This window comes from Oncorhynchus clarkii, chromosome 26 (genome assembly GCF_045791955.1).
Source record: "Oncorhynchus clarkii lewisi isolate Uvic-CL-2024 chromosome 26, UVic_Ocla_1.0, whole genome shotgun sequence".
NCBI lineage: Eukaryota > Metazoa > Chordata > Actinopteri > Salmoniformes > Salmonidae > Oncorhynchus > Oncorhynchus clarkii.
In genome coordinates this window covers 50,202,892-50,226,359 of record NC_092172.1, presented here as the reverse complement: position 1 = coordinate 50,226,359, position 23,468 = coordinate 50,202,892, and the positions used below count along the sequence as shown (strand labels likewise).

The 23,468-nt window shown below is 47.2% G+C and overlaps 1 protein-coding gene across 7 annotated transcripts in view; it reads right to left on the bottom strand.

The window, feature by feature from the left end:
• The window catches only part of LOC139385248 (FH1/FH2 domain-containing protein 1-like), a 172,313-nt gene that overhangs the window by 18,632 nt on the left and 130,213 nt on the right, over positions 1-23,468 (bottom strand). For 5 of the 7 annotated variants that reach the window (XM_071130399.1, XM_071130402.1, XM_071130403.1 and 2 more), the window contains 9 exons: positions 20,466-20,516; positions 17,987-18,138; positions 12,867-13,010; positions 12,071-12,288; positions 8,049-8,789; positions 7,352-7,507; positions 5,310-5,492; positions 3,550-3,669; positions 1,619-1,780 (listed from right to left, as the gene is read on the bottom strand). In XM_071130399.1, the coding sequence (XP_070986500.1) occupies positions 1,619-1,780; positions 3,550-3,669; positions 5,310-5,492; positions 7,352-7,507; positions 8,049-8,789; positions 12,071-12,288; positions 12,867-13,010; positions 17,987-18,138; positions 20,466-20,516 (1,927 nt within the window). The remainder of the gene's footprint in view (positions 1-1,618; positions 1,781-3,549; positions 3,670-5,309; positions 5,493-7,351; positions 7,508-8,048; positions 8,790-12,070; positions 12,289-12,866; positions 13,011-17,986; positions 18,139-20,465; positions 20,517-23,468) is intronic. The other 2 variants (XM_071130401.1, XM_071130404.1) reach the window with 1 other exon arrangement.

Here is a 23,468-nt window from a genome sequence, read left to right as displayed (position 1 = left end):
AATGAGGACTACATACCCCTGTATGTAGTCTCTATTGTTATTTTACTGTAACAAAGTCTCTCTATTGTTATTTTACTGTAATAAAGTATCTCTATTGTTATTTTACTGTAATAAAGTATCTATATTGTTATTTTACTGTAACAAAGTCTCTATTGTTATTTTACTGTAACAAAGTCTCTCTATGGTTATTTTACTGTAATAAAGTCTATTGTTATTTTACTGCTCTTTAATTACTTGTAACTTTTATTTCTTATCTGTATTTTTTTTACACAGTATTGTTGGTTAAACATTTCACTGTAAAGTCTACTACACCTGTTGTATTCAGCATTTCACTGTGAGGTCTACTACACCTGTTGTATTCAGCATTTCACTGTGAGGTCTACTACACCTGTTGTATTCATCATTTCACTGTGAGGTTTACTACACCTGTTGTATTCATCATTTCACTGTAAGGTCTACTACACCTGTTGTATTCATCATTTCACTGTGAGGTCTACTACACCTGTTGTATTCATCATTTCACTGTGAGGTCTACTACACCTGTTGTATTCAGCATTTCACTGTAAGGTCTACTACACCTGTTGTATTCAGCATTTCACTGTAAGGTCTACTACACCTGTTGTATTCAGCATTTCACTGTAAGGTCTACTACACCTGTTGTATTCAGTATTTCACTGTGAGGTCTACTACACCTGTTGTATTCATCATTTCACTGTGAGGTATACTACACCTGTTGTATTCAGCATTTCACTGTAAGGTTTACTACACCTGTTGTATTCATCATTTCACTGTAAGGTCTACTACACCTGTTGTATTCAGCATTTTACTGTGAGGTCTACTACACCTGTTGTATTCAGCATTTCACTGTAAGGTCTACTACACCTGTTGTATTCAGCATTTCACTGTAAGGTCTACTACACCTGTTGTATTCATAATTTCACTGTGAGGTCTACTACACCTGTTGTATTCATCATTTCACTGTGAGGTCTACTACACCTGTTGTATTCAGCATTTCACTGTAAGGTCTACTACACCTGTTGTATTCAGCATTTCACTGTAAGGTCTACTATACCTGTTGTATTCAGCATTTCACTGTAAGGTCTACTACACCTGTTGTATTCAGCATTTCACTGTAAGGTCTACTACACCTGTTGTATTCAGCATTTCACTGTAAGGTCTACCTACACCTGTTGTATTCAGCATTTCACTGTAAGGTCTACTACACCTGTTGTATTCAGTATTTCACTGTAAGGTCTACTACACCTGTTGTAGTCAGCATTTCACTGTAAGGTCTACCTACACCTGTTGTATTCAGCATTTCACTGTAAGGTCTACTACACCTGTTGTATTCAGTATTTCACTGTAAGGTCTACTACACCTGTTGTAGTCAGCATTTCACTGTAAGGTCTACTACACGTGTGACAAATACAAATTTGATTTGATTTTTCCTGCTTCATAGAACCTACTACCCAAAGAAGCCTGTTCTAATTAAACTAGATCAAACTATATTTAAATCCCATGAATCTGTGTGGGGGGGAGGGGGGAGACGAAGCAGAGTCATTGATTTTTCTAGAGCACTACTTCTACCCAGGGTCCCCCCCTCTATAGGGAGACTTACTCTAGCAGAGCGTGTGATGGAGGGGATCTCGGAGTAGACGTCTGAGGTGTCGGTGTAGTTGTCCACCAGGAAGTTGCAGGTGTGATGAAGCAGAGACTGTCTGTGGACCGTATCCTTCACCTCAGTTACCTTCTCCAAGTAGTTCAGCTCAAAACCTTTAGCCTGCAGAGAGACAGAGAGGGGGGGACAGAGAGGAGGGGGACAGAGAGACAGAGAGAGGGACAGAGAGAGGGGGCAGAGAGAGAGAGAGAGAGAGGGACAGAGAGAGGGGAACAGAGAGACAGAGAGAGGGACAGAGAGAGGGGGACCGAGAGAGGGGGACCGAGAGAGGGGGACCGAGAGAGAGAGAGAGACAGAGAGAGAGAGAGAGAGAGACATAGACAGAGAGAGACATAGACAGAGAGAGAGAGACAGAGAGAGGGAGAGAGACAGAGAGAGAGAGAGACAAAGAGAGAGAGACACAGAGAGACACAGAGAGACACAGAGAGACAGAGCGACACAGAGAGACACAGAGAGACACAGAGAGACACAGAGAGAGAGAGAGAGACACGTACAGACAGAAAATCAGACAGAGAGGCAGGCAGGTGATATGACAGTAAACTACATTAGAGTAAAAACTACAGCAATCACCCATCTACCAATAAACAGTAAATAAACCCTACTGAACTGTTTCCTGCTTCCTGCTTTAGGATAAACATCTTCTCATCAGCTCAACCAACTCCTAGTGAAGCCAGACAGGTGATGTGTACCAAGACATTAAGCCCTCTGCTCCAGACAGGTGATGTGTACCAAGACATTAAGCTCTCTGCTCCAGACAGCACGTAGTTCACCTATTATCAGTTGGTTCAATCTAATCCCTTCAGTCATTGGAATCGTTTTTAGAAAAAAGGGTTTTAAAACTTTTACAATGTTTACAATCCAACAGATATTGACAGAATTATAAGCAAATCAAATTGGTACAGACACATACTGTGTTGAGGAGTTGAGGGATTTCGGTGGGAATTGAAGTATTGAATTTATAGTCAAATATAAAAAAAGATGCGCTCATATATACATTTTATTGTATCAGGTATATTTTTGTATATTTTGTGTTGAAATAAAGAAAATAATTTGTGCCTCATTTGCATAAATACACCAGGTGTATTTGATTTAATTCTGTTTTTTGCACCCCCCTCAAACACAGGAAGTAGATGTTTTTTGCACCCCCCTCAAACACAGGAAGTAGATGTTTTTTGCACCCCCCTCAAACACAGGAAGTAGATGTTTTTTGCACCCCCCTCAAACACAGGAAGTAGATGTTTTTTGCACCCCCCTCAAACACAGGAAGTAGATGTTTTTTTGCACCCCCCTCAAACACAGGAAGTAGATGTTTTTTTGCACCCCCCTCAAACACAGGAAGTAGATGTTTTTTTGCACCCCCCTCAAACACAGGAAGTAGATGTCTGAAAAAGACAGCTCCTCAGGTGGGCGGGTTCATGCACGCTGCTAGTCCACTTGAGGTGATATTTTTACATTGTTGTACGATACAGGGCCTTTACAGTCCTAATGCCCTATACAGCCCTATGGGCCCTGGTCAACAGTAGTGCACTATACAGCCCTATGGGCCCTGGTCAACAGTAGTGCCCTATACAGCCCTATGGGCCCTGGTCAACAGTAGTGCACTATACAGCCCTATGGGCCCTGGTCAACAGTAGTGCACTATACAGCCCTATGGGCCCTGGTCAACAGTAGTGCCCTATACAGCCCTATGGGCCCTGGTCAACAGTAGTGCCCTATTCAGCCCTATGGGCCCTGGTCAACAGTAGTGCCCTATACAGCCCTATGGGCCTTGGTCAACAGTAGTGCACTATACAGCCCTATGGGCCCTGGTCAACAGTAGTGCCCTATACAGGAAACAGGGTTTGGGACGCAGACAGGAAGAACACACTTACACTGGTACTGTTGAGGAAGTTTCCAATGGCCAAAAGCGTTGCTAGGATACGCTTAAAGGTTTTGTTTTTGGCGAGCTGCTCCATGCCTAGTTTCAGGTCGAAGAGAGGCTCCGCTATCTCCTGTACAGAGACGAAGAGAGGAACAACATTCAGGGGGGGAGAGAGGCTCAGCTATCTCCTGTACAGAGACGAAGAGATGAACAACATTCAGGGGGAAGAGAGGCTCAGCTATCTCCTGTACAGAGACGAAGAGAGGAACAGCTATCTCCTGTACAGAGACAAAGAGAGGGACGACATTCAGGGGGGAAGAGAGGCTCAGCTATCTCCTGTACAGAGACGAAGAGAGGAACAACATTCAGGGGAGGAGAGAGGCTCAGCTATCTCCTGTACAGAGACGATGAGAGGAACAACATTCAGGGGGGGAGAGAGGCTCAGCTATCTCCTGTACAGAGACGAAGAGAGGAACAGCTATCTCCTGTACAGAGACGAAGAGAGGAACAACATTCAGGGGGGAAGAGAGGCTCAGCTATCTCCTGTACAGAGACGAAGAGAGGGACGACATTCAGGGAGGAAGAGAGGCTCAGCTATCTCCTGTACAGAGACGAAGAGAGGAACAACATTCAGGGGGGGAGAGAGGCTCAGCTATCTCCTGTACAGAGACGAAGAGAGGAACAACATTTAGGGGGAGAGAGGCTCAGCTATCTCCTGTACAGAGACGAAGAGAGGCTCAGCTATCTCCTGTACAGAGACGAAGAGAGGCTCAGCTATCTCCTGTTCAGAGACGAAGAGAGGCTCAGCTATCTCCTGTACAGAGACGAAGAGAGGAACAACATTCAGGGGGGGAGAGAGGCTCAGCTATCTCCTGTACAGAGACGAAGAGATGAACAACATTCAGGGGGAAGAGAGGCTCAGCTATCTCCTGTACAGAGACGAAGAGAGGGACGACATTCAGGGGGGAGAGAGGCTCAGCTATCTCCTGTACAGAGACGAAGAGAGGAACAACATTCAGGGGGAAGAGAGGCTCAGCTATCTCCTGTACAGAGACGAAGAGATGAACAACATTCAGGGGGAAGAGAGGCTCAGCTATCTCCTGTACAGAGACGAAGAGAGGGACGACATTCAGGGGGGAGAGAGGCTCAGCTATCTCCTGTACAGAGACGAAGAGAGGAACAACATTCAGGGGGAAGAGAGGCTCAGCTATCTCCTGTACAGAGACGAAGAGAGGAACAACATTCAGGGGGAAACAAACTGCATGAAACAGGCTAAAACAGGCAGTCAGTGAGGAGTCACAGGCCACTGCAGAGGTGTGTGTGTGTGTGTGTGCGTGCGTGCGTGCGTGCGTGCGTGCGTGCGTGCGTCAGAACAGAATCTGCCGATCCTGGGCAGACCGTTCATATTCTCTCTCCTCATCCCACCCATAACCCACGAGGACAATATTCAGCTGTTGTTGAGCTGCCTGTCTGACACACTGACTAACGCTGTTCTCCTGGGGAGGTGTTGGATACTCGTGGTTCCTACAGCACATGATGACAGATGACAGGAGGAGCGTGAAGATGATGTACAGCTGTGTAGAGACGAGCAGAACACTAGCCTGGTCCTAGATCAGTTTCTGCAGGAGAACTATTCCATAATGAGACTAGCAGAACACTAGCCTGGTCCTAGATCAGTTTCTGCAGGAGGCACGAGGACTATTCCATAATGAGAGCAGAACAGACTGCAATCCAAGGCTCGAAGCCCCCCCCCCCCCCCCCCGATCCTACCTTCTCCAGGGTTTCATAGTTGAGTTTGAAGGCCCAGAGCTGTAGCCGAGCGCTGAGGCCACTGATGGAGGACAGGGTGAGGAGGAACTGTTCTGCTGAGCCCAGGGGGACGTCCGGGTTGGCCAGCTGAGCCTCCTGGATCTTCTGTTTCTCCTCCTCCGAAGGAGTCATCGTCAGGATTTTCTACAAGACAACAGATGACTGGAGTTAGAGGAGGAGGCATGGTGTTTCTAGAGGGGGAAGAGAGAGAGGGGGATGACAAACAGAGGACTGGAGGCATGGTGTTTCTAGAGGGGGAAGAGAGAGAGGGGGATGACTGGAACAGAGGACTAGAGGCATGGTGTTTCTAGAGTGAGAAGAGAGAGAGGGGGATGACTGGAACAGAGGACTAGAGGCATGGTGTTTCTAGAGGGAGAAGAGAGAGAGGGATGACTGGAACAGAGGACTAGAGGCATGGTGTTTCTAGAGGGAGAAGAGAGAGAGGGGGATGACTAGAACAGAGGACTAGAGGCATGGTGTTTCTAGAGGGAGAAGAGAGAGAGGGATGACTGGAACAGAGGATTAGAGGCATGGTGTTTCTAGAGGGAGAAGAGAGAGAGAGGGGGATGACTGGAACAGAGGACTAGAGACATGGTGTTTCTAGAGGGAGAAGAGAGAGAGAGGGGGATGACTGGAACAGAGGACTGGAGGCATGGTGTTTCTAGAGGGAAAAGAGAGAGGGATGACTGGAGCAGAGGACTAGAGGCATGGTGTTTCTAGAGGGAGAAGAGAGAGAGAGATGACTGGAACAGAGGACTAGAGGCATGGTGTTTCTAGAGGGAGAAGAGAGAGAGGGATGACGAACAGAGGACTGGAGGCATGGTGTTTCTAGAGGGAGAAGAGAGAGGGGGATGACTGGAACAGAGGACTGGAGGCATGGTGTTTCTAGAGGGAGAAGAGAGAGAGAGGGATGACTGGAACAGAGGACTAGAGGCATGGTGTTTCTAGAGGGAGAAGAGAGAGAGAGGGATGACTGGAACAGAGGACTAGAGGCATGGTGTTTCTAGAGGGAGAAGAGAGAGACAGGGGGATGACTAGAACAGAGGACTAGAGGCATGGTGTTTCTAGAGGGAGAAGAGAGAGGGGGGTGACTGGAACAGAGGACTGGAGGCATGGTGTTTCTAGAGGGAGAAGAGAGAGAGAGGGATGACTGGAACAGAGGACTAGAGGCATGGTGTTTCTAGAGGGAGAAGAGAGAGAGAGGGATGACTGGAACAGAGGACTAGAGGCATGGTGTTTCTAGAGGGAGAAGAGAGAGACAGGGGGATGACTGGAACAGAGGACTAGAGGCATGGTGTTTCTAGAGGGAGAAGAGAGAGACAGGGGGATGACTAGAACAGAGGACTAGAGGCATGGTGTTTCTAGAGGGAGAAGAGAGAGAGGGGGATGACTGGAACAGAGGACTAGAGGCATGATGTTTCTAGAGTGAGAAGAGAGAGAGAGGGATGACTGGAACAGAGGACTAGAGGCATGGTGTTTCTAGAGGGAGAAGAGAGAGAGGGGGATGACTGGAACAGAGGACTAGAGGCATGGTGTTTCTAGAGGGAGAAGAGAGAGAGGGGGATGACTGGAACAGAGGACTAGAGGCATGGTGTTTCTAGAGTGAGAAGAGAGAGGGGGGTGACTGGAACAGAGGACTAGAGGCATGGTGTTTCTAGAGGGAGAAGAGAGACAGGGGGATGACTGGAACAGAGGACTGGAGGCATGGATTTGTACCACAGTGAAAGGAAAATCAGAGGACTAAGAAAGTGTGAGTAGTAGACATGTTGTTATAACACAAAAGAAGGTGCTAACAGAGAGATGTTCAGGTATACATCGTTGACAGTAAACATTAATTCAACCACACTAGAGAAATAGTGTACTTCTCCTCCTGAACCCTTCGCAGGTCACCGATGTTCAATGTCTGAGTGCACTGGTCCTGGTGTAAACAGCACCTACAGATCCTATTCAACAGTGATTCTAAATGGTAACAGCGCCACCTGGTGGTAGAAAGACAGTATCACCTCGATGCCCTCCTTGTTGATGGCGAACTCGTCAAAGTTGAGGATGGCGGTCTTGATGACGTGGACAGCTGGTAGTACAGTCATGCCGATGTTGATGCTGTTACTCCTCTTAGAGTCCAACACCAGAATCTCTGCTTTCTTCACTTCTGATCCTTTCTGCAGGGACAAACAACATAGAAAAGATTCAATTCACCGGTCAATTCACCAGTCAAGCCACCAGTCAAGTCACCAGTCAAGTCACCGGTCAAGTCACCGGTCAAGTCACCGGTCAAGTCACCGGTCAAGTCACCGGTCAAGTCACCAGTCAAGTCACCAGTCAAGTCACCAGTCAAGTCACCAGTCAAGTCACCAGTCAAGTCACCAGTCAAGTCACCAGTCAAGTCACCAGTCAAGTCACCAGTCAAGTCACCAGTCAAGTCACCAGTCAAGTCACCAGTCAAGTCACCAGTCAAGTCACCAGTCAAGTCACCAGTCAAGTCACCAGTCAAGTCACCAGTCATTTCACCAACAGAGATAACTGTTAATATTGATTTTACTTAATTCCTGGTTTGAATACTTGAGACAGCTTAACATAGTTTACACAGACAGTCCAATTTACATCTTTTGCCAATTATCTGATATTTTCCTTCATGTGTAAACAGCAACAAAAACACATGGAATCTGATCTTTTGATTTCCGAGCTGATGTAATGCCTCACCTTTAGAGCCACGGGTAGCTCCTTGGCCTTGGACTCAAACAGGTGTTCCAGCTTGGCCGTATCCACGGTGACCTTATCCAGGGACGCCCACACCGTCCCGCGTCCGAATTTACACTTCCTGGGACTGTCTGACTGTTTGAGTTCCTTCCAAAACAACTTGACCGTCTTCCTCTTCTTGGCAAAGGCCGGGTCTGGAGTCTGGGAGGAGGAGGAGGAGGAAGGGGGAGCTCCAGGAGGAGGTGGTGGAGGAGGGGAGCAGAGACCTCCACCCGGTGGGGGAGGAGGTGGAGGAGGGATACTCATAAACGGAGCCCCGGGGGGAGGAGGAGGAGGAGGAGGAGCGGACGCTAGTCCAGGAATAGGTGGAGGAGGAGGTGGGATGCCACCACCACCACCGGGCCGACCAACACCCACGTCGAAGACGTCCACGTCCAGGACATCTATGTCCTCCTCCTCCATGAGGTCGGAGAAGTCCAGGTCTTTAATCTTCAGGGCTTTGGAGCTGGGTTGGAGCTGGTCCCAGGCGTCCGTCTGTCTGTCCCTGGCCAGTGGGGTCATCTGGGTTTTCTCCAGGTTTCGGGAGTGGGTCTCTGCGTCGATGCTGTACTGCGGCCGGACACGCCTGTGCTGCTGCTCCTCTGCCAGCCTGGCCCGCGCCGCCTGGGCACTGCCACCCAGACCCTGCAGCTCTGCCCTCCTGGAACTGCTGTCCTCGCTGGGTAGAGGCTGGGCCTGCTGGGCCTGGGGGAATGGATCAGTAATGCATTTCAATTCAAATAAACACAATGCTGTTTTTTAATTCCCCCCGATATAGATCAGTCTGTATGTGTTAATCTCTAACTCTGCTATAGATCAGTCAGCATGTGTTAATCTCTAACTCTGCTATAGATCAGTCAGCATGTGTTCATCTGTGTAACTCTGCTATAGATCAGTCAGCATGTGTTCATCTCTAACTCTGCTATAGATCAGTCAGCATGTGTTCAGCTGTGTAACTCTGCTATAGATCAGTCAGCATGTGTTCATCTCTAACTCTGCTATAGATCAGTCAGCATGTGTTCATCTCTAACTCTGCTATAGATCAGTCAGCATGTGTTCATCTCTAACTCTGCTATAGATCAGTCAGCATGTGTTCAGCTGTGTAACTCTGCTATAGATCAGTCAGCATGTGTTCAGCTGTGTAACTCTGCTATAGATCAGTCAGCATGTGTTCAGCTCTAACTCTGCTATTGATCAGTCAGCATGTGTTCAGCTGTGTAACTCTGCTATTGATCAGTCAGCATGTGTTCAGCTCTAACTCTGCTATTGATCAGTCAGCATGTGTTCAGCTGTGTAACTCTGCTATTGATCAGTCAGCATGTGTTCAGCTGTGTAACTCTGCTATAGATCAGTCTGTATGTGTTCAGCTCTAACTCTGCTATAGATCAGTCAGCATGTGTTAATCTCTAACTCTGCTATAGATCAGTCAGCATGTGTTCAGCTGTGTAACTCTGCTATAGATCAGTCAGCATGTGTTCATCTCTAACTCTGCTATAGATCAGTCAGCATGTGTTCATCTCTAACTCTGCTATAGATCAGTCAGCATGTGTTCAGCTGTGTAACTCTGCTATAGATCAGTCAGCATGTGTTCAGCTGTGTAACTCTGCTATTGATCAGTCAGCATGTGTTCAGCTGTGTAACTCTGCTATAGATCAGTCAGCATGTGTTCAGCTGTGTAACTCTGCTATTGATCAGTCAGCATGTGTTCAGCTGTGTAACTCTGCTATAGATCAGTCAGCATGTGTTCAGCTGTGTAACTCTGCTATAGATCAGTCAGCATGTGTTCAGCTGTGTAACTCTGCTATAGATCAGTCAGCATGTGTTCAGCTGTGTAACTCTGCTATAGATCAGTCAGCATGTGTTCAGCTGTGTAACTCTGCTATAGATCAGTCAGCATGTGTTCATCTCTAACTCTGCTATAAATCAGTCAGCATGTGTTCATCTCTAACTCTGCTATAGATCAGTCAGCATGTGTTCAGCTGTGTAACTCTGCTATAGATCAGTCAGCATGTGTTCATCTCTAACTCTGCTATAGATCAGTCAGCATGTGTTCATCTCTAACTCTGCTATAGATCAGTCAGCATGTGTTCATCTCTAACTCTGCTATAGATCAGTCAGCATGTGTCTAGTGTGCATGGACGCGACTTACTATATTTTGAAGTGAAAAACGATAATTTGTTATCATATTTATTTAAAAAAATACAAACTTTGATTCATCGATTAAATCGACCCTAGCTAGCACCCATCAACTAACGGATTCTGAAAGACTGGAACTCATCTCTACCATGTGGCCTAGGGTGGTGTACCAGTCCCAGTGTCAGGCCTCATTCCTCTACCTAGGGTGGTGTACCAGTCCCAGCCACAGTGTCATGTCTCCTCTACCTAGGGTGGTGTCCCAGTCTCAGCCACAGTGTCAGGCCTCATTACTCTACCTAGGGTGGTGTACCAGTCCCAGCCACAGTGTCATGTCTCCTCTACCTAGGGTGGTGTAACAGTCCCAGCCACAGTGTCAGGCCTCATTACTCTACCTAGGGTGGTGTACCAGTCCCAGCCAGTTTCAGGATTTGGCCGGCTCTAGTGACTCCTGTGGCGGGCTGGGCGTAGTGCACGCTGACCAGGTCGCCAGGTGTACGGTTGTTTCCTCCGACACATTGGTGCGGGTGGCTTCCGGGTTAAGTGGTCATTGTGTCAAGAAGCAGTGCGGCTTGGTTGGGTTGTGACCGTATGAGAGTTGCAGCGATGAGACAAGACTGTAACTACCAATCGGAAACCAGGGATTTTGGGGAGAAATAAAAAAAAATGTAATAAAAGAAACAATAAAAAGGGGTGTTGTACAAAACAAAGTCCTCAGTGATTGGATCATCTCTAACCAATCAGAGTGTCAAAAAGAATGACCATTTTCACAACGCTGCTTTACTCACATGTGTTCTGGCTCTGGCAACAACCCATTGGTTTCTAGGACCAAGCAGAACAGTTAGAATTTGTTCACGTTCCAGAAATTGGTCGGGGAGGTATTCGGATCCAGACTCATTGCGGATACGTTTCTGACGTCCGTGGGCGTGGCCTAGCATTTGTCTGAGCAAGGAGTTTGGGTAGCCAGACAACCTTGACACAACCTCTCTGTATCTTCCCCACTGTCTCCCTCTATCTGTTCAATAAAGTCAGAACAGATCCTCACTGTCTTCCTCTCTCTGTTCAATAAAGTCAGAACAGATCCCCACTGTCTTCCTCCCTCTATCGGTTAAATAAAGTCAGAACAGATCCTCACTGTCTTCCTCCCTCTATCGGTTAAATAAAGTCAGAACAGATCCTCACTGTCTTCCTCTATCTGTTCAATAAAGTCAGAACAGATCCCCACTGTCTTCCTCCCTCTATCGGTTAAATAAAGTCAGAACAGATCCCCACTGTCTTCCTCTATCTGTTCAATAAAGTCAGAACAGGTCCCCACCGTCTTCCTCTATCTGTTCAATAAAGTCAGAACAGATCCCCACCGTCTTCCTTATTCTGTTCAATAAAGTCAAAACAGATCCCCACTGTCTTCCTCTATCTGTTCAATAAAGTCAGAACAGATCCCCACCGTCTTCCTTATTCTGTTCAATAGTCAGAACAGATCCCCACTGTCTTCCTGTCTCTGTTCAATAAAGTCAGAACAGATCCCCACTGTCTTCCTCTCTCTGTTCAATAAAGTCAGAACATATCCCCACCGTCATCCTCTATCTGTTCAATAAAGTCAGAACAGATCCTCACTGTCATCCTCTATCTGTTCAATAAAGTCAGAACAGATCCTCACCGTCTTCCTTATTCTGTTCAATAAAGTCAGAACAGATCCCCACTGTCATCCTCTCTCTGTTCAATAAAGTCAGAACAGATCCCCATTGTCATCCTCTCTCTATTCAATAAAGTCAGAACAGATCCCCATCGTCATCCTCTATCTGTTCAATAAAGTCAGAACATTGATATAAAAAAAGACAGTAATGAATTCCTACCTTGAGGCTAGATAGACGTTCCTTCACACTGCTACCAGCCCTGCCCAGCCCTCTGTGGTCCTCTGGCTCTCCGGAGAGGCTCTCCTCGGGGTCGAGGTTGGGGTCAGGGTTGGTGCCTGACGGCCGCTCCCCTGAAGACCCAGAGGAGTTATTGGCGTAGAGCATGTTCAGCATGAACTTCTTCTTGTTGCAGAGGTTTTTCTGTTGGACACTGACACCTACAGGGCAGGAGGGGATCATCATATTCACACACACAGCATTAGAGATATATCTATAAATATATATATATATATATTTTTAACCTTTATTTAACTAGGCAAGTCAGTTAAGAACAAATTCTTATTTTCAATGACGGCCTAGGAACAGTGGGTTAACTGCCTGGAAGGGTCAGAGAGGGAAGGGTCAGAGGGGGAAGGGGCAGAGGGGGAAGGGGCAGAGGGGGAAGGGGCAGAGGGGGAAGGGGCAGAGGGGGAAGGGGCAGAGGGGGAAGGGGCAGAGGGGGAAGGGGCAGAGGAGAAGGGGCAGAGGAGAAGGGGCAGAGGAGAAGGGGCAGAGGAGAAGGGGCAGAGGAGAAGGGGCAGAGGAGAAGGGGCAGAGGAGAAGGGGCAGAGGAGAAGGGTCAGAGGGGGAAGGGTCAGAGGGGGAAGGGTCAGAGGGGGAAGGGGGCAGAGGGGGAAGGGGCAGAGGGGGAAGGGGGCAGAGGGGGAAGGGGCAGAGGGGGAAGGGGCAGAGGGGGAAGGGGCAGAGGGGGAAGGGGCAGAAGATTTCGGAGGAGGGTTGGATGTTAATCTCTTGCCTGGATCATTATGGGTCGCCTGGGTGTCTGCTGGGTCAGGCTGCTCCAGGGTTCTCTGGATGGGGCCAGTCTCTCCTGAGACCTGCCCCCCTGTGTGGAGCTCTGGCTGGGGCCCCGTTTCTGCACCGCTGGCCTGGAACGGGGCTGTTGACACACACACACACACACACACACACACACACACACACACACACACACACATACACACACATACACACACACAAAACAATAACTAAAAACATTCACAACTGAATCAACTACATTTTAAATAATGTATGAGTGAATTTCCATTTGAAATGTTACTGGCAGAGCATAACGTACTTCAGAGAAATGACCCCCCAGACTCACATTCAACTTCAATGTGAAAGGCCCTCTGCCAAAGTCTTTTCACTTGTCTGAGTGCGTGTGTGCAAAAAGAGAGAGAGAGGAGACACACGAGAGAGAGAGAGGCGAAAGAGAGAGAGAGGCGAGAGAGAGAGAGAGCGTGGCGAGAGAGAGAGAGCGTGGCGAGAGAGAGAGAGAGAGAGAGAGAGAGTGGAGAGAGAGAGAGAGACAGAGAGAGAGAGAGGCGAGAGACAGTGGCGAGAGAGAGACGAGAGAGAGAGAGAGAGAGAGAGAGACAGAGAGAGAGAGAGACAGAGAGAGAGAGAGACAGAGAGACAGAGAGACAGAGAGACAGAGAGACAGAGAGACAGAGAGACAGAGAGAGAGAGAGACAGAGAGAGAGACAGAGAGAGAGACAGAGAGAGAGACAGAGAGACAGAGACAGAGACAGAGACAGAGAGAGAGAGACAGAGACAGAGAGAGAGAGACAGAGACAGAGAGACACAGAGAGAGAGAGAGAGAGAGAGAGAGAGAGAGAGGCGAGAGAGAGAGAGAGAGAGAGACAGAGAGAGAGACAGAGAGAGAGTGGCGAGAGAGAGAGAGTGGCGAGAGAGAGAGAGTGGCGAGAGAGAGAGAGTGGCGAGAGAGAGAGAGTGGCGAGAGAGAGAGAGTGGCGAGAGAGAGAGAGTGGCGAGAGAGAGAGAGTGGCGAGAGAGAGAGAGTGGCGAGAGAGAGAGAGTGGCGAGAGAGAGAGAGAGTGGCGAGAGAGAGAGAGAGTGGCGAGAGAGAGAGAGAGTGGCGAGAGAGAGAGAGAGTGGCGAGAGAGAGAGAGTGGCGAGAGAGAGAGAGAGTGGCGAGAGAGAGAGAGAGTGGCGAGAGAGAGAGAGAGTGGCGAGAGAGAGAGTGGCGAGAGAGAGAGAGAGGCGAGAGAGAGAGAGAGGCGAGAGAGAGAGAGAGGCGAGAGAGAGAGAGAGTGGCGAGAGAGAGAGAGAGTGGCGAGAGAGGCGAGAGAGAGAGAGAGTGGAGAGAGAGAGAGGCGAGAGAGAGAGAGAGAGTGGCGAGAGAGAGAGAGAGTGGCGAGAGAGAGAGAGAGGCGAGAGAGAGAGAGAGGCGAGAGAGAGGCGAGAGAGAGAGAGAGTGGCGAGAGAGAGGCGAGAGAGAGGCGAGAGAGAGAGAGAGTGGCGAGAGAGAGGCGAGAGAGAGGCGAGAGAGAGAGAGAGGCGAGAGAGAGAGAGAGAGAGGCGAGAGAGAGAGAGAGGCGAGAGAGAGAGAGAGAGAGAGAGAGAGAGGCGAGAGAGAGAGAGAGGTAATGATAATGATTGTGATAATGTAGAGGTGTCCCCATAATATATCACTGAAGTGTGATAATGTAGAGGTGTCCCCATAATATATCACTGGAGGAGGTGTGATAATGTACAGGTGTCCCCCATAATATACCACTGGAAGAAGTGTGATAATGTACAGGGGTCCCCATAATATATCACTGAAGTGTGATAATGTAGAGGTGTCCCCATAATATATCACTGGAGGAAGTGTGATAATGTACAGGTGTCCCCCATAATATATCACTGGAAGAAGTGTGATAATGTACAGGGGTCCCCATAATATATCACTGAAGTGTGATAATGTAGAGGTGTCCCCATAATATATCACTGGAGGAAGTGTGATAATGTACAGGTGTCCCCATAATATATCACTGGAGGAAGTGTTATCCTAATACTTATGTTAGTGATTCACAGTAGACGCCCCGCCCCCCCCATCCCCCCATCCCCCTGACGTGAGCTCCTGAACAACACACTGACACTTGAGATGTGTTTATATGGATGAGAAAACGAAGTTTCCAAAAAGTTTAAGCTCAGTAGGGAATCAGTGATGCCCTGCTTTGAGATCTAGTGCCGACATCAGAGTGTTTCATTAAATAGACACAATAACCTACTTCATCTCACATCTAATGACATTTAAGGATTTGGTGATGTTCAAATTCAGTTATTTGGCACAAAAACGTTCGCTGTTAAAGTTGATAAATGTGAGCCGTTCTTATGAAATATAATGCACTTTGTTTTAAGCAATTCATCAAATGAGTTATTGGTTTTCTTTCTCAAACTGCAAAGCAGCACTTATCAAACCCTGTAAAGTCTCTCAAAAATGTCAATGGCACAGAACTAGTATTATCAGAGGGCCTTGGAGTTGGTCAGGAAAACTAGTATTATCAGAGGGCCTTGGAGTTGGTCTGGAAAACTAGTATTATCAGAGGGCCTTGGAGTTGGTCAGGAAAACTAGTATTATCAGAGGGCCTTGGAGTTGGTCTGGAAAACTAGTATTATCAGAGGGCCTTGGAGTTGGTCAGGAAAACAGAAGGTTATTCTGGCTGGAATAGTGACTCTCCCGCCATGTAGAAACCACTGACGGCAGATTTGCAAAGGACTAAAATAATATATGTGGTGTTTTGTGCTCATGCACATCATTTCATTACCCGACCTGTCCCAGTAAAACGAACCCCGTCCCAGTAAAACGAACCCCGTCCCAGTAAAACGAACCCCGTCCCAGTAAAACGAACCCCGTCCCAGTAAAACGAACCCCGTCCCAGTAAAACGAACCCCGTCCCAGTAAAACAAACCCCGTCCCAGTAAAACAAACCCCGTCCCAGTAAAACAAACCCCGTCCCAGTAAAACAAACCCCGTCCCAGTAAAACGAACCCCGTCCCAGTAAAACGAACCCCGTCCCAGTAAAACGAACCCCGTCCCAGTAAAACGAACCCCGTCCCAGTAAAACGAACCCCGTCCCAGTAAAACGAACCCCGTCCCAGTAAAACGAACCCCGTCCCAGTAAAACGAACCCCGTCCCAGTAAAACGAACCCCGTCCCAGTAAAACAAACCCCGTCCCAGTAAAACAAACCCCGTCCCAGTAAAACGAACCCTGTCCCAGTAAAACGAACCCCGTCCCAGTAAAACGAACCCCGTCCCAGTAAAACGAACCCCGTCCGGACAGAGCGAAGAGCTTTTCTTCTGGGGGTTTCCTGGTCAGGTCACGTGGAATCACAACAAACTTCTGCCCCTCCTCAGTCACTATTCCAGGTCTATTCCTCCTCAGTCACTATTCCAGGTCTATTCCTCCTCAGTAACTAGTCCAGGTCTATTCCTCCTCAGTAACTATTCCAGGTCTATTCCTCCTCAGTAACTATTAACTAGTCCAGGTCTATTCCTCCTCAGTAACTATTCCAGGTCTATTCCTCCTCAGTAACTATTCCACGTCTATTCCTCCTCAGTAACTATTCCACGTCTATTCCTCCTCGGTAACTATTCCACGTCTATTCCTCCTCGGTAACTATTCCACGTCTATTCCTCCTCGGTAACTATTCCACGTCTATTCCTCCTCAGTAACTATTCCACGTCTATTCCTCCTCAGTAACTATTCCACGTCTATTCCTCCTCAGTAACTATTCCACGTCTATTCCTCCTCAGTAACTATTCCACGTCTATTCCTCCTCAGTAACTATTCCAGGTCTATTCCTCCTCAGTAACTATTCCACGTCTATTCCTCCTCAGTAACTATTCCACGTCTATTCCTCCTCAGTAACTATTCCACGTCTATTCCTCCTCAGTAACTATTCCATGTCTATTCCTCCTCAGTAACTATTCCACGTCTATTCCTCCTCAGTAACTATTCCACGTCTATTCCTCCTCAGTAACTATTCCACGTCTATTCCTCCTCAGTAACTATTCCACGTCTATTCCTCCTCAGTAACTATTCCACGTCTATTCCTCCTCAGTAACTATTCCACGTCTATTCCTCCTCAGTAACTATTCCACGTCTATTCCTCCTCAGTAACTATTCCACGTCTATTCCTCCTCAGTAACTATTCCACGTCTATTCCTCCTCAGTAACTATTCCAGGTCTATTCCTCCTCAGTAACTATTCCACGTCTATTCCTCCTCAGTAACTATTCCACGTCTATTCCTCCTCAGTAACTATTCCACGTCTATTCCTCCTCAGTAACTATTCCACGTCTATTCCTCCTCAGTAACTATTCCAGGTCTATTCCTCCTCAGTAACTGTTCCAGGTCTATTCCTCCTCAGTAACTGTTCCAGGTCTATTCCTCCTCAATAACTGTTACTATTCCAGGTCTATTCCTCCTCAGTAACTATTCCAGGTCTATTCCTCCTCAGTAACTATTAACTATTCCAGGTCTATTATTCCTCAGTAACTATTCCAGGTATATTCCCCCTCAGTAACTATGACTATTCCAGGTCTATTCCTCCTCAGTAACTGTTACTATTCCAGGTCTACTCCTCCTCAGTAACTATTCCAGGTCTACTCCTCCTCAGTAACTATTCCAGGTCTATTCCTCCTCGGTAATTATTCCTCCTCTATTCCAGGTCTATTCCTCCTCAGTAACTACTCCTCCTCTATTCCAGGTCTCTAATGAGAAACTCTCGAACCTTCCCAGCGTGAGTTGAGGCTATGTTAGGTAACGTCCTGCCCCTGTCTGCCACTGCAGGGCCTGGTACTCTCCAATTGGACTGGATAAGGAGCGAGGATCAGCCTCCTCTCGCTCCCGACAACTCTTCCTCATTCTGAGGGTGTTGTGATGACGCACAAAGCGCTTGGCGACCACACCGAGCACCATGTGCATGTCACTAATAATTAGGACAGCTCAACGAGGGCCTGAGAGGAGAGATGTTTCCAGAGTCCGGCTGTTAGGGGGTACTGTACCTGGGGCTAGGGTAGGGGCTGGTTTCAGTTGGGGTATTTGGGCTAGAGGACGAGGGTATGGCAGGGTTAGGGTACTGTACCTTCGGTGGGTGTACTGGGGCTGCTGTCTGCAGGTGAGGTCTCCTCCTCTTCCCTGGGGGACGTGACTATGGGGTCATCCTGGAGCTTCTCGTGTTGGCTCCTACTCGTCTTCTCCCACTGGGTGGCGACCAGGTTGCGGAGGAAGGTGCCTCTACAGGAACACAGACATGGAGGTAACTGGAGGTGACTGAGCCGCCATGGAGGGGCGTCGACCACACCATTACGGGGCAAGCATGGCAAAAACCAAAATCACCCAGGATCACAGCAACAAAACGATAGATTAGATCAGACAGATTAGAAGAGAGAGAGAGAGAAAACCCACAGGACCTGAATCAGACAAACTGATTATAGTCTGGAAATACACACATATCATTTATAACCAAAATAATTTGATGTTCATTCCCCAGAACAGATACCATACCCTGCAGCATGGCTGTGATAGCCATTACATTCCTCGGCCCCTGCCACAGATACGCTGCCCAGCGCTCTCAGATGGCAAGGTCCTAGCCAGCGACGGAAGCCAAGCCAACCACCACACCCACCACACCAGGGACTCACTCTCCCTCCCTCCCCAGGCGAGGGCTCAGCAGGGGCGGGCAGCTACTCCAGATAAAACAGGCCCCCTGGATCACTGCGATACATCACTCAGATTTACTGCTTTAATCTCCTGAGTTAAGTATTGAGTCATTTCATTTTACCGTCCAAAGGGACTGTAATGCAGCCGGCTATAGCCTCATATCCCCTGTGGACCGGTTCGTACATAAAAAACTAATTGAGGCTGCTAATGCTAATCCAGGAACACCATGCTAGAGTAGCTAATGCTAATCCAGGAACACCATGCTAGAGTAGCTAATGCTAATCCAGGAAGACCATGCTAGAGTAGCTAATGCTAATCCAGGAAGACCATGCTAGAGTAGCTAATGCTAGTCCAGGAACACCATGCTAGAGTAGCTAATGCTAGTCCAGGAACACCATGCTAGAGTAGCTAATGCTAGTCCAGGAACACCATGCTAGAGTAGCTAATGCTAATCCAGGAACACCATGCTAGAGTAGCTAATGCTAATCCAGGAACACCATGCTAGAGTAGCTAATGCTAATCCAGGAACACCATGCTAGAGTAGCTAATGCTAGTCCAGGAACACCATGCTAGAGTAGCTAATGCTAGTCCCGGTCCACGCTAGAGAGTTCTAAAACAAATCAGACCTGGGGGTGAAAAAAAACAGACTGCTGCAATCTGATTGGCTGAACGCAATAGGGAACATCCGGGATTAGCATTAGCTACTCTAGCATGGTGGTGGGAAATGGTGTTCTGGGATTAGCATTAGCTACTCTAGCATGGTGGTGGGAAATGGTGTTCTGGGATTAGCATTAGCTACTCTAGATGTTGAGCATGACGTTTCTCTTTAGCTTCATTCTGCTCTGTCTGTGTCTTGAACCTGTCAATCAATGTTCATGATTAAAACCCTGTTAAATTGATTGGTTGAACCGGACTTTAAATCATAAACCGCAGACCCCACACCACACCGTTAATATCAACACACCATTTCAAAATGGACGCCAACACACCATAACACCCAGGCTATGTCCCATTTGGCACCCTATTCAATACATAGTCCTGTTGACCATTAAAACCCTATTGGCTCTGGTCTAAAGTAGTACCACTATATTAGGGAATAGGGCTCTGGTCTAAAGTAGTACCACTATATTAGGGAATAGGGCTCTGGTCTATTGTAGTACCACTATATAGGGAATAGGGCTCTGGTCTAAAGTAGTACCACTATATTAGGGAATAGGGCCCTGGTCTATGGTAGTACCACTATATTAGGGAATAGGGCTCTGGTCTAGAGTAGTACCACTATATAGGGAATAGGGCTCTGGTCTATAGTAGTACCACTATATAGGGAATAGGGCTCTGGTCTATAGTAGTACCACTATATAGGGAATAGGGCTCTGGTCTATAGTAGTACCACTATATACGGAATAGGGCTCTGGTCTAGAGTAGTACCACTATATAGGGAATAGGGCTCTGGTCTAGAGTAGTACCACTATATAGGGAATAGGGCTCTGGTCTAAAGTAGTGCCACTATATAGGGAATAGGGCTCTGGTCTATTAGTAGTACTACTATATAGGGAATAGGGCTCTGGTCTATAGTAGTACCACTATATAGGGAATAGGGCTCTGGTCTATAGTAGTACCACTATATAGGGAATAGGGCTCTGGTCTATAGTAGTACCACTATATAGGGAATAGGGCTCTGGTCTATAGTAGTACCACTATATAGGGAATAGGGCTCTGGTCTATAGTAGTACCACTATATAGGGAATAGGGCTCTGGTCTGTAGTAGTACCACTATATGAGGGAATAGGGTGCCATTTGGAACACACCCATGACCTTAAGCTCCCAGAAAGCAGCAGCAGGCTCCAAAGCAGGTCGGCCACCTCCCATCATGCAACATGACGCTCCATATCTGTACTTACTGAAACTTCCTGAGGACGGGCTTGTCCATATTAACGTTACAGTCCTCTGGGCTGGGGAGATAACATTAGTTTAAACCTCTACAGTACATATCAACCAACCACCGACACACTACGACACACAAGCTCCTCATATAGACAGAGAGCTGGCTGATGGATGAGATTATGAGCATGGTAACACTGGTCTCCAAGCTCCTCATATAGACAGAGTGCTGGCTGATGGATGAGATTATGAGCATGGTAACCCTGGTCTCCAAGCTCCTCATATAGACAGAGTGCTGGCTGATGGATGAGATTATGAGCATGGTAACCCTGGTCTCCAAGCTCCTCATATAGACAGAGTGCTGGCTGATGGATGAGATTATGAGCATGGTAACCCTGGTCTCCAAGCTCCTCATATAGACAGAGACAGTGAGCATGGTAACCCTGGTCTCCAAGCTCCTCATATAGACAGAGACAGTGAGCATGGTAACCCTGGTCTCCAAGCTCCTCATATAGACAGAGACAGTGAGCATGGTAACCCTGGTCTCCAAGCTCCTCATATAGACAGAGACAGTGAGCATGGTAACCCTGGTCTCCATGGTAATTAGAACATCTGAACAGAATGTGATAGTCATACCATTGTGTCATCACTGCATTCCAAACTGACTCATCAGAACCAATTCCATGCAGCTGTTGAAACCATTCATAAAATATGCAACGTACAGACATCACTCCTCCATTTCCTGGTTGCAAAAATTAAAATTGTTCCCCTAATTTCAGTTTATATGACCAAACAAACACGTCTAGTGTAGAGAATCATTGTACCATCTAAACTGCTGTGAAATATATTTTCAATAACCCAAAAATATAGTATTTTCAGCTGTTTGACGCTGGTGAACAAAACAGAAGAATGGGAAGCAGAAAACAAATAGCACCAATAGAACAGATCTGACACTTCTTAGACTTTCAATGAGAATGACAGATCTATAACTCGTATTGCTATGTGAAATTTGGTCAGGTAAGCCAAAAGGTGACATGGTGCAGCTTTAAAACAGAAGAGAGGGTTTAAACATCTGAACAGAAACAGAGGCAGGCCAGGGAAAGAGAGGGTTTAAACATCTGAACAGAAACAGAGGCAGGCCAGAGAAAGAGAGGGTTTAAACATCTGAACAGAAACAGAGGCAGGCCAGAGAAAGAGAAGAGAGGGTTTAAACATCTGAACAGAAACAGAGGCAGGAAAGAGAAGAGAGGGTTTAAACATCTGAACAGAAACAGAGGCAGGAAAGAGAAGAGAGGGTTTAAACATCTGAACAGAAACAGAGGCAGGACAGAGAAAGAGAGGGTTTAAACACCTGAACAGAAACAGAGGCAGGACAGAGAAAGAGAGGGTTTAAACATCTGAACAGAAACAGAGGCAGGCCAGGGAAAGAGAAGAGAGGGTTTAAACATCTGAACAGAAACAGAGGCAGGCCAGGGAAAGAGAAGAGAGGGTTTAAACATCTGAACAGAAACAGAGGCAGGCCAGGGAAAGAGAGGGTTTAAACATCTGAACAGAAACAGAGGCAGGCCAGAGAAAGAGAGGGTTTAAACATCTGAACAGAAACAGAGGCAGGCCAGGGAAAGAGAAGAGAGGGTTTAAACATCTGAACAGAAACAGAGGCAGGCCAGGGAAAGAGAAGAGAGGGTTTAAACATCTGAACAGAAACAGAGGCAGGCCAGAGAAAGAGAAGAGAGGGTTTAAACATCTGAACAGAAACAGAGGCAGGAAAGAGAAGAGAGGGTTTAAACATCTGAACAGAAACAGAGGCAGGACAGAGAAAGAGAGGGTTTAAACACCTGAACAGAAACAGAGGCAGGACAGAGAAAGAGAGGGTTTAAACATCTGAACAGAAACAGAGGCAGGCCAGGGAAAGAGAAGAGAGGGTTTAAACATCTGAACAGAAACAGAGGCAGGCCAGGGAAAGAGAAGAGAGGGTTTAAACATCTGAACAGAAACAGAGGCAGACCAGGGAAAGAGAAGAGAGGGTTTAAACATCTGAACAGAAACAGAGGCAGACCAGGGAAAGAGAAGAGAGGGTTTAAACATCTGAACAGAAACAGAGGCAGACCAGGGAAAGAGAAGAGAGGGTTTAAACATCTGAACAGAAACAGAGGCAGGCCAGAGAAAGAGAAGAGAGGGTTTAAACATCTGAACAGAAACAGAGGCAGGCCAGGGAAGAGATGGTTTAAACGTCTGAACAGAAACAGAGGCAGGAAAGAGAAGAGAGGGTTTAAACATCTGAACAGAAACCGAGGCAGGCCAGGGAAAGAGAAGAGAGGGTTTAAACATCTGAACAGAAACAGAGGCAGGCCAGGGAAAGAGAAGAGAGGGTTTAAACATCTGAACAGAAACAGAGGCAGGCCAGGGAAAGAGAAGAGAGGGTTTAAACATCTGAACAGAAACAGAGACAGGCCAGGGAAAGAAAAGAGAGGGTTTAAACATCTGAACAGAAACAGAGGCAGGCCAGGGAAAGAGAAGAGAGGGTTTAAACGTCTGAACAGAAACAGAGGCAGGAAAGAGAAGAGAGGGTTTAAACAGAAACAGAGGCAGGCCAGGGAAAGAGAAGAGAGGGTTTAAACATCTGAACAGAAACAGAGGCAGGAAAGAGAAGAGAGGGTTTAAACATCTGAACAGAAACAGAGACAGGCCAGGGAAAGAGAAGAGAGGGTTTAAACGTCTGAACAGAAACAGAGGCAGGAAAGAGAAGAGAGGGTTTAAACATCTGAACAGAAACAGAGGCAGGCCAGGGAAAGAGAAGAGAGGGTTTAAACATCTGAACAGAAACAGAGACAGGCCAGGGAAAGAGAAGAGAGGGTTTAAACATCTGAACAGAAACAGAGACAGTCCAGGGAAAGAGAAGAGAGGGTTTAAACATCTGAACAGAAACAGAGGCAGGCCAGGGAAAGAGAAGAGAGGGTTTAAACATCTGAACAGAAACAGAGGCAGGCCAGAGAAAGAGAAGAGAGGGTTTAAACATCTGAACA